At 63.4% G+C, this 10,759-nt stretch overlaps 1 protein-coding gene across 7 annotated transcripts in view; it reads right to left on the bottom strand.

The window, feature by feature from the left end:
• Positions 1-1,367: 1,367 nt before the first annotated feature.
• Positions 1,368-10,759, bottom strand: part of FZR1 (fizzy and cell division cycle 20 related 1) — a 30,492-nt gene continuing 21,100 nt past the window's right edge. For 3 of the 7 annotated variants that reach the window (XM_078361523.1, XM_078361522.1, XM_035286638.3), the window contains 7 exons: positions 6,842-6,907; positions 6,087-6,189; positions 5,824-6,008; positions 5,280-5,513; positions 4,544-4,648; positions 3,478-3,570; positions 1,368-3,198 (listed from right to left, as the gene is read on the bottom strand). In XM_078361523.1, coding sequence (XP_078217649.1) covers positions 3,157-3,198; positions 3,478-3,570; positions 4,544-4,648; positions 5,280-5,513; positions 5,824-6,008; positions 6,087-6,189; positions 6,842-6,907 — 828 coding nt within the window. In that variant the 3' untranslated portion in view covers positions 1,368-3,156. Of the gene's footprint in view, positions 3,199-3,468; positions 4,315-4,543; positions 4,649-5,279; positions 5,514-5,823; positions 6,009-6,086; positions 6,190-6,841; positions 6,908-10,759 lie in introns of all 7 variants that reach the window. The other 4 variants (XM_078361521.1, XM_035286636.3, XR_013531250.1 and 1 more) reach the window with 3 other exon arrangements.

The raw sequence follows: 10,759 nt of genomic DNA, 5'->3' as shown, positions 1-10,759 counted from the left end.
CCTCAGCCAGAGGGCCCCGTCTTGGCTCAAATCCGGCCTGGGTGGGGGCAGAGCCTGCACCCCAGTCTCAGCTTCCCCTGCCCCTGCGTCAGGTCCCCCCAGAGCCAACCCTGCCTGTCCCAGGGCACACACCCAGGGTCCCCACTCGCTTGGGGTAAGTGCCCAAGTCTTTCCTGAGGCCCACCAGACACTGCCTGCCCTGCCCTCCTCACTCTGCCCCTCCCACACACTGGGCGCTGTCCTGCCCTGGGGTCTTTGCATGGCTGTGCCCTCTGCCTGGCACCCAGGCGTCCCTGCCTCCTCCAGCCCTGGCTGAAATGCTAGGCTTGTGGTGAGCCCCTAATCCAAGACCACCTTTTCCCAGGCCCTCCCCGTCCTTGTGGCGCTGCTGCCCTGTGTCCTCATGAGCTCCTGTCTCCGGGCTGCCCACCATGCCCGCTCCACACAGGTGTTCCCTCATCTCCAGTGCCCAGGATGGGACCTGCCTCTTCTTAGGCACCGTGCAAAAGTAAGCCTCAAAACCACCTGGGGAACTTCCTGCAGCCCCTGGCCCCTGGGCTGCCTGCCTCCCCCAGCCTCCCCCAGCCCCAGCAAGGCGCCAGCACCCCCGGGCCAGGCTCCCGCCTCCTGCACCTGTCTCACTGCAGGACCTGCAGCCCTTGATTTTTTCTTCTCAATTTTCTTTCCCTCTCAATGTAGCTATGTTCTAGGATCGACGGAAACACTGCAGCCCACCCCATGGGGACCTTGGGCAGCCTCTCCCTACATTCAGGCATCTCCCAGCCACTGCCAGGGTTGGCCCTGGCAGCGATGGCCCCACTGGCCTTGCTCTGTCACATGGAGAGGGCAGCGGAGACACCTGCCCCAGTGCTGCTGTGTGACCCACGTGCTCCCTTGGGGACCCTCCAGCCCCTGTCGGCTGTCCTGGCCTGTGGGGAACCAAAGCCCCCATTCTACACAAGCCCTGCCCCATCACCACGGGCCCCTCCCACCATCACAGCCTTCACCCCACTTGCTCTGTCCCTCCTGGCCCCCATCTACCACCCCTGGGGTGACCTCAGCCCAGCAATGCCTCCAGCCTCCCTCCCTGGTGTCCACTGAGGGGGTCAGGCGAGCACCTCCTCCCCAGAACAGGGCCATCCGGCTGGGACGCAGGGACTCACGGCTCCAGAGGACTGTGGCCGGTGCCCTGGTGTACGGGCCCAGGAGGGGTCTCTTGCGGGATTCAAGGGCTGAGTTCCCCATCTGTGAAATGCTGGCCTGAGAAGCCCCTCAGAAGCTGCTTCTGCAGCTCCAGGGCCAGACGGGCTCCAGGGCAGGACCATGTAACCCTGCCCTAGCTGGGAACCCTCACAGCCAGCCCCAGCCACAGGTGAATCCACGTGTTTAATGACAGTGTCACCGCATGACATGAGAAACAAGGCCTTCCTGTCCTGGGGGCTCCTCCACCCCCCGAGTGGACAGAACCAGCCCCCAACACAAGTCCTCCCACCCTGACCTGTGGCGGTTTCCAGTCCCAGGAGGGGTTGCTGGAGGTCCACATGGGTTGTGCACTGAGCCGGCAAGGGCCTGGCGCCCATGGCGACAAGGCTGATCTTTGGCAACTGCATGGGCCACTGTGGGTAGCGCGTGCGTGGGCAAAGGCAGGGGTTGTTTTCTTATTAAAAAAAAACAGGTGAAACAGTAAGACCTTGACCACTCAAAATCCACACTGCCACGCGCACCGGCCCCCACTTTGCAGGAGGGCCGAGAGGGGTCCGCAACCTGCCCCGAGAAAAGTGGAGACAGCCTCTCCAGCAAATGTGGAAGATCGGCCCACTTGAAATGACAGGGCTTTAAAACTGGGATCCTGACCCCCCAGGAGCGTTGGGCGGGTCCAGGCCCCCGACCCTCCTCACCCAGCCTCAGACATTTCCAGGACCAGTCAACAAAAACACAAAACAAATCCAAAGAAAAGTCACAAATACGTATGTACACATGCACACCAACCCCGCTGGGGACGCCAGGCTGTCAGGACACGGGGTGCAGGTTCCCAAGCACAGCAGGGTGGCGGATGGGACCCTCCAACCCCAGCCTGCCCCACCCTCTCCATGTCCCTACCGATGAAATGGGAAGCGGGGGCAGAGCGACGGGCAGGGGCCATGCTCAGCTCAGGCTCCACTCCCCGGCCTTGCCCCCCTCCCTGCCTGCCGCCTGGCCTGGGAGCACGAGAAGCTTCTGGAAGGACAAAGGGCGCCCACCTCCTGGACCCCTCGGGTCTCCCTGGCTTCCCCACAGCCACCAGCGCTGATGGACAGGACAGGCCGAGATACGGGCGGCAGCTACAGTACTGCTGGCCTCCACAGGACCCAGCCGCCCAGCAGGCTCGGGGAATGCGAGTCTCACGCCGCAAGCAAGGGGGACGCTGGACACCTTGAGGGCACGAGTTGGCGAACACACAAGGACGCGGCACCTGTCACACTCCTCTCTAGCCAGCGTGGTGAGCAGGCCCGGCATCAGTTCTCCCAGGGGGATGAGTCCAGAGCAGATGTCCTCCTCCGGTGTGAGGGTAATGCTTGACTGGGACGCACTGGCCCGTCCGAAGCCCACTGCCTGCCAGGCGACAGCCATGACACAGACGCTTCCAGAAAGATCACTGTTTGGAGAAGTGACAGCAGAGGTGGCTGCAAGGTGAAGTCCAGGTCGGAAGTGTCTCCTGCATCCACAGGCCCTCGGGTCTCGGACTGGCCTGAGTCCAACACAGAGCGGGGCTGCAGCTGTGAACCGGCAGCCGGGGCGTCTGGTCTGTTCCGTGCAGATGTGGGCAGTTCCAGGAAGAGCATGCGGCCTCGGCAGGCAGGTGCGGAATAGACAGAAGCAGTGAGGGTCCCAGGGGGCATCCATTGCTCCGAGCACAGACAGTCCGAGCTGAGGCTGTCCAACATGGTTCTTGCCCTCTGAGAAGTGGGACGGAGCCCCCGATGCTGAGGGTCCCCGAGCACGTGCCCGCCCCAGATACTGGTGGACATGGTTCACAATCAGGTGTTTAATGAGACTCCAGGATCCTCCAGGCCCAGCTCCCCGCCCGCCCGGCCGCCTTCCTCAGGGGACAAGCGCTGGAAGGGCAAGGTCCGTGCAAGCTGAGGAGCTGGGCTCCTCTGGTCCTGCTCGGCGGGTCTACCGGATCCTAGTGAAGAGGTTGAGCACAGACACAGATTCCTGCAGACACATGGGGTGGGTGATGCTGAGCCACAGCCCAGGGGAAAGCTGCCTGGAGGGAAACTGAGGCTGTGGGGCTTGGTGGTGAGGGGCTGAGAAGTGCTGGTCCAGCCTTGGCCTGCCACACTACTCCCGACACAGGACCCAGAGTGCGAGGTGAGGGGAGCTCAGAGGTGGGGGAAGCCGGGGGAGGGTACAACCGAGGACACAGTGGGGACAGGGACGGCCCTGGGCCAGGTGGGGGCGGGGGCGAGTGGTGCTGATACCGACCCACTTTACCTTTGTCGAACGGGTTTTGCTAAAGACGTTCCAGAACCTCAGGGTCTCATCTCCAGCACCAGTGACGATGGCCTCCCCATCAGGGGACATTGCCTGTGGACAGGAGGGAAGCACCCCATGTCTCTGGGTCTCTGAGGTGCCTCGGGGCCAGTGCTAGGGGACTGAAGGAGGGGAGCAAGGTGTGGGGTGGCTGGGTCCCGCAACCCATGTTGCATTGCCAGAGCTCAGACTCTAGGGCCAGGAAGGAGGGGCAGGCCAGGGTCACCATGGGCAGAAACCAGGTTGGAGCCTTTTTTTTAAGCCGGGATCTGGCTGTCACTCAGGCTGAAGTGTGCAGTGGGGTGATCCTGGCTCACTGCAGCCTTGACCTCCCGGGCTCAGGTGATCCTCCCACCTCAGCCTCCTGAGTAGCTGTGACTACAGGTGCACACCACCACACCTGGCTCATTTAAAAGAATGTTTTGCAGAGATGGGGTCTTGCTGTGTTGCCCAGGCTGCTCTTGAACTCCTGGGCTCAAGCCATCTTCCCACCTTGGTTTCCTGAAGTGCAGGCATTACAAGCGTGAGCCACTGCACCTGGCCAAGGTTGGAGCATTTTTTCTAAAACATCGAGGACACCCCCTTGTGAGGGGGGGACAGTCAACTCTGCGCAAATGACGGAGGGTACAGTCAGATGTGCGGATGAAAGCAGAGAGCAGTTCTCAGGGAAGAAACAAGACCTTGACCAGTAAGGCCTGGCCCCCTTCCAGCCACGTGCACACGGCTGCTGTGCGGGACGTCCACAGGGTCGTCTGACTGGTCAGCTGTGAGTTATCTCTGGCTTTCCTCTTCACCCCTCTTTTTGGGGAAAATAAACACATGAAGAGGCTGAGGTCCTCCAGGAGGACAGGGCCCACACCTGCGGGGCTGGGAGTCGCTAAAGCCCACGCCAAGGCTGGCAATTCAACCGGCACCGATGCCCCGAGGGCCAGCCCTGCCGCTGCGTCCCATGGGGTTCTAGGTCTGACACCGTCCTCCCGGGACGCGGCCACGGCTGGCGCTTTCTCCAGGAGCCCGGGGCACTCACCAGGTACAGCACGCGGTAGGAGTGCCCCGTCAGCTTGGCCACCTGGGTCAGGGATGGGTACTTCCAGACGAGGATCTGGTTCTGTGAGTAGCCGTGCGTGCTCACCTGCGGGTGGGAGGGGCGCCGCGGTCAGTGGCGTGGAACGAGGCTGGGTGTGATGCCTGCTGCCCCCCACACACCCAGCCCGAGGCCACAGGAGAGCTGGGAGCTGCCAGCCAGCCGGGCAGGAGCAGGGGCTGCGGGACGTGGCTCCATCTCCTGGTTCTGTCTGGGAGGTGCAGAGGCCACAGCTCGGCCCCCACATCCACTTCCAAAGGCTGGAGCCCAACAAGGACCCACAGAGGACCCACAGCCCCTCTGCCCACCGGCAGGTCATCCCTGCATCTGTCCTGGGGACAAACAGCCCAGAGCGGCTGGGGCAGGCCAGCGTGCCAGTGGAGCCCACTTCGTCCTGGGCCTCCTCTCCGAGCACAGGCAGCCGTCGGAGCTCTCCAGCTCTTCACAGAGCCACCAGGTGTGGCTGCAAAGGGGGCCCAGAAGCCTGAGTGTTGCCCCAGGTGAGGTCCTGATGGGGTCCAGGGGCCCTGCCCCACCCCGCAGAGCTCCCTGCCTCCACACCCCGCCTCCTTCGCCCACCTCCCTTCAGAGCAACTCCGACCCATCTCCCCACCAGCCACTGTCACATGGCAAGGGGCCAGCGGGACGCACATCCTGAGGCCGGGCCGCCCGTGCTCACCAGCTCGTTGGCGTGCTTGGACCAGGCCAGGTTGCACACTTGGGAACCTGTGTCAATGCACTGCAGTGGCTGCCCCGTCAGCGTGTTCCAGAAGCGGATGCAGCGGTCGGCCGTGCCGCCCCCCGAGGCCAACAGGCCGTGCTGGTGCGGGGACCAGGCGATGGCCTTCACGGCCGCCAGGTGCTCTGTGTACTGCTGCACAGGACTCAGGCTCGAGTGATTCCAGACCAGCAGCTGGGGGACAGGGGCTGTAAGGCCGGGGCTGTTCCAGCCCTGTGATCCCATACGCTGGTCCCCACAGGAGTGAAGACCTGCCCTGGTGCCCCAACCCACGCCCCTCCTGCTGCTCCCTCAAGGACTCCTGGGGGCACATGCTCGTTACTGCGTGCTCCAGAACGGGACTGGCTGAGCAGGAGGGACGAGCCTGAGGCCCTGCTGAAGGCTGTGGAGTGGGCCCCACCCCTGTCCCCAGCCGAGGCTCCGCCGTCACTGCCAGCGTGAGGGCTGCAGCTTCTGGGAGAAGCCAGGCTCTAGGTGTGCATACCTTGTTGTCGTTGCCCCCGGAGGCGAGAAGCTGGTGGTCCGTGGACCACTTGAGCCCGCACACCTCCTGCCGGTGGCCCTGCAGCCGCCGCTCTGACTGCAGCGGGGGAGTGCGGATGTCCCTCTGCAGGATCATGCGGTCCCGGCTACCAGATGACAGCTGGTCAGCGTTCCAGGCCAGTGCCCCTGGAGGCCAGGTGGAAGCAGGGGTGAGCCTCTCCTGGCCTCGGGGAGCTAACCCACCACAGGACCCAGGCTCCTCACCGACGCGTGCCGTGTGGCCCTCCAACATGGACAACTTCTTCCCTGCGGCTGCGTCCCAGATCTGCACGAAGCCCTTGTGCGTGCCCACCGCCACGAGGTTCCCCTAGGACAGAAGGCATGGCCCGAGTGCCCGTGTCAGGTCTGGCCCAAGGACTCTGTCCAGCCTGGACCTGGTCACCCTGGGCTCTGCTCACCAGGGTCTGGATGGTTTCCCTAAAAACCTCTGAATGCCTGTCCCTTTGATGAAGCTTCCACCCCATCAGCACATTCCGGGGTGGCGGGCATGCCCCGCACACGCAGCACCAGGGTTTGTCAGAGTCCAGCCAACAGACTCGGGGTACGTGGCCCTCCACCGCTAGGACCAGCCCTGGGCAGCTCTGGGCAGAGCAGACACCCTCCCCGTGACACACTTCAAAGTCGTTGCCGCGATGTTTTCATCATCATCTCAAACAGAATTCAAGCCCACTCGACGCTGAGTACAAACTGCAGCGCCAGGGGAGCGAGTCCCAGACGGGACAGGCCCACGGAGGACTGGGGTGTTGTTTCCCCACTGGTGCTGCCATCCTTTCTCGGGGGCTGCCGGGTCCCTGCTTGCTCTTGTTACTCCCTCTACCACCACCACACCAAGGCCAGGGACAGTGGGGGACACAGAACTATGCTTGGGCAGAGACTGGCCCCTCTGGGTCTGCAACATACAAACACCGTCAAGGTCCCCAACAGACCTCCCAGGGTGGGGAAAGACCCTCTACACTCACCCGTTCAGACCAGCCCACGGAGGTCACTGAGTCCCCTTCTACCGAGAGGTCACAGAGCCGCGTCACCTGAGGGTACAGGTCAATGTGTCTACGTGAGCTTTACCACTGGTCATAAAGCACCAGTCTATAAACGCAACCATCTCCCCTCCGCTCTCCATCCACTCTCCATCCGCTCTCCATCCGCTCTCCATCCACTCTCCATCCACTCTCCATCCACGCTCCAGCCACTCTCCCCTCCGCTCTCCATCCACTCTCCCCTCCGCTCTCCATCCACTCTCCCCTCCGCTCTCCATCCACTCTCCCCTCCGCTCTCCATCCACTCTCCCCTCCGCTCTCCATCCACTCTCCCCTCCGCTCTCCATCCACTCTCCCCTCCGCTCTCCCCTCCGCTCTCCCCTCCGCTCTCCATCCACTCTCCATCCACTCTCCATCCACTCTCCCCTCCGCTCTCCATCCACTCTCCCCTCCGCTCTCCATCCACTCTCCCCTCCGCTCTCCCCTCCGCTCTCCCCTCCGCTCTCCATCCACTCTCCATCCGCTCTCCATCCACTCTCCATCCACTCTCCATCCACGCTCCAGCCACTCTCCCCTCCGCTCTCCATCCACTCTCCCCTCCGCTCTCCATCCACTCTCCCCTCCGCTCTCCATCCACTCTCCCCTCCGCTCTCCATCCACTCTCCCCTCCGCTCTCCATCCACTCTCCCCTCCGCTCTCCATCCACTCTCCCCTCCGCTCTCCATCCACTCTCCCCTCCGCTCTCCATCCACTCTCCCCTCCGCTCTCCATCCACTCTCCCCTCCGCTCTCCATCCACTCTCCCCTCCGCTCTCCATCCACTCTCCCCTCCGCTCTCCATCCACTCTCCCCTCCGCTCTCCATCCACTCTCTCCTCCGCTCTCCATCCGCTCTCCATCCGCTCTCCATCCGCTCTCCCCTCCGCTCTCCCCTCCGCTCTCCATCCGCTCTCCATCCGCTCTCCATCCGCTCTCCATCCGCTCTCCATCCGCTCTCCATCCGCTCTCCCCTCCGCTCTCCCCTCCGCTCTCCATCCGCTCTCCATCCGCTCTCCATCCGCTCTCCATCCGCTCTCCATCCGCTCTCCATCCGCTCTCCATCCGCTCTCCATCCGCTCTCCATCCGCTCTCCCCTCCGCTCTCCCCTCCGCTCTCCCCTCCGCTCTCCATCCGCTCTCCCCTCCGCTCTCCATCCGCTCTCCATCCGCTCTCCATCCGCTCTCCCCTCCGCTCTCCATCCGCTCTCCCCTCCGCTCTCCATCCGCTCTCCCCTCCGCTCTCCATCCGCTCTCCCCTCCGCTCTCCATCCGCTCTCCATCCACGCTCCATCCGCTCTCCATCCGCTCTCCATCCGCTCTCCATCCGCTCTCCATCCACTCTCCCCTCCGCTCTCCCCTCCGCTCTCCATCCACTCTCCCCTCCGCTCTCCATCCACTCTCCCCTCCGCTCTCCATCCACTCTCCATCCACTCTCCCCTCCGCTCTCCCCTCCACTCTCCATCCGCTCTCCCCTCCACTCTCCATCCGCTCTCCATCCACGCTCCAGCCACTCTCCCCTCCGCTCTCCCCTCCGCTCTCCATCCACTCTCCATCCACTCTCCATCCACGCTCCAGCCACTCTCCCCTCCGCTCTCCATCCACTCTCCCCTCCGCTCTCCATCCACTCTCCCCTCCGCTCTCCATCCACTCTCCCCTCCGCTCTCCATCCACTCTCCCCTCCGCTCTCCATCCACTCTCCCCTCCGCTCTCCATCCACTCTCCCCTCCGCTCTCCATCCACTCTCCCCTCCGCTCTCCCCTCCACTCTCCATCCACTCTCCATCCACTCTCCCCTCCACTCTCCCCTCCGCTCTCCATCCACTCTCCCCTCCGCTCTCCATCCACTCTCCATCCACTCTCCATCCACTCTCCATCCACTCTCCCCTCCGCTCTCCATCCACTCTCCCCTCCACTCTCCATCCACTCTCCCCTCCACTCTCCCCTCCACTCTCCATCCACTCTCCATCCACTCTCCCCTCCGCTCTCCATCCACTCTCCCCTCCGCTCTCCATCCACTCTCCCCTCCGCTCTCCATCCACTCTCCCCTCCGCTCTCCCCTCCGCTCTCCATCCACTCTCCATCCACTCTCCATCCACTCTCCCCTCCGCTCTCCATCCACTCTCCCCTCCGCTCTCCATCCACTCTCCCCTCCGCTCTCCATCCACTCTCCATCCACTCTCCATCCACTCTCCATCCACTCTCCATCCACTCTCCCCTCCGCTCTCCATCCACTCTCCATCCACTCTCCATCCACTCTCCATCCACTCTCCCCTCCGCTCTCCATCCACTCTCCCCTCCGCTCTCCATCCACTCTCCCCTCCACTCTCCATCCACTCTCCCCTCCACTCTCCATCCACTCTCCATCCACTCTCCCCTCCGCTCTCCATCCACTCTCCCCTCCGCTCTCCATCCACTCTCCCCTCCACTCTCCATCCACTCTCCCCTCCGCTCTCCATCCACTCTCCCCTCCGCTCTCCATCCACTCTCCATCCACTCTCCATCCACTATCCCCTCCACTCTCCATCCACTCTCCATCCACTCTCCCCTCCACTCTCCATCCACTCTCCATCCACTCTCCCCTCCGCTCTCCATCCACTCTCCCCTCCGCTCTCCATCCACTCTCCATCCACTCTCCATCCACTCTCCCCTCCACTCTCCATCCACTCTCCATCCACTCTCCCCTCCGCTCTCCATCCACTCTCCATCCACTCTCCCCCCTCCGCTCTCCATCCACTCTCCTCCACTCTCCATCCACTCTCCCCTCCGCTCTCCATCCGCTCTCCATCCACTCTCCATCCACTCTCCCCTCCGCTCTCCCCTCCGCTCTCCATCCGCTCTCCATCCACTCTCCATCCACTCTCCCCTCCGCTCTCCATCCACTCTCCCCTCCGCTCTCCATCCACTCTCCATCCACTCTCCATCCACTCTCCCCTCCACTCTCCATCCACTCTCCATCCGCTCTCCATCCGCTCTCCATCCGCTCTCCATCCACTCTCCATCCACTCTCCCCTCCGCTCTCCCCTCCGCTCTCCATCCGCTCTCCATCCACTCTCCATCCACTCTCCCCTCCGCTCTCCATCCACTCTCCATCCACTCTCCCCTCCACTCTCCATCCACTCTCCATCCACTCTCCATCCACTCTCCATCCACTCTCCATCCACTCTCCATCCACTCTCCCCTCCGCTCTCCCTCCGCTCTCCATCCGCTCTCCAACCACTCTCCCCTCCGCTCTCCCCTCCGCTCTCCCCTCCGCTCTCCCCTCCGCTCTCCCCTCCGCTCTCCCCTCCGCTCTCCCCTCCGCTCTCCCCTCCACTCTCTCCTCCACTCTCCACCCACTCACTCATCACTCCAAGCCAGGGGATCCCTGGGTTGGTCACTGCTGGGACCCTCCAGGCTCAAGCTGGGTGTGGAAAAAAGGCACAGGTGCAGGGGACACAGGACTGCATGGGACAAGCTTAAGATGGGAGGAAGATGCCCAGTGCTGTGGGGCTCCTGCTGCCAAGAGGGGACACCAAAATGTTGAGGACAGGACCCAGAGGGGTGCAGTAAGGAGAGTGCCGCTCCAGTGGGGACCCCATGCGGCTGCACATGCCACCACTGGAGGGAAGAGCTGTGGCTAGGAGGGCCTTGGGTGGGAGGGCCATGGCAGAGAGGAATGCGAACGACATGGCCAAGAAGGCCTGGAGGGCTCGGACCGCTATAGCTGTGAGGGCAGTGGCTGCAAGGGCTGGGGGGCCAGTGGCTGAGATGGCTGGGAGGGCCGTGCCTGGGAGTGCTGTGGCTGGGAGGGCTATAGTGGGTGCCTGGCTCGTACGGACGCTCCCCAGATCCTAGTTGGTATAATGAGGGCCACTGGGAGCTGGGGAGA

The sequence above is a fragment of the Callithrix jacchus genome, chromosome 22 (assembly GCF_049354715.1).
Source record: "Callithrix jacchus isolate 240 chromosome 22, calJac240_pri, whole genome shotgun sequence".
NCBI classification, from domain to species: Eukaryota; Metazoa; Chordata; class Mammalia; order Primates; family Cebidae; genus Callithrix; species Callithrix jacchus.
The sequence above is the reverse complement of the archived record's forward strand: the minus strand, read 5'-3'. Positions and strand labels throughout refer to the sequence as shown.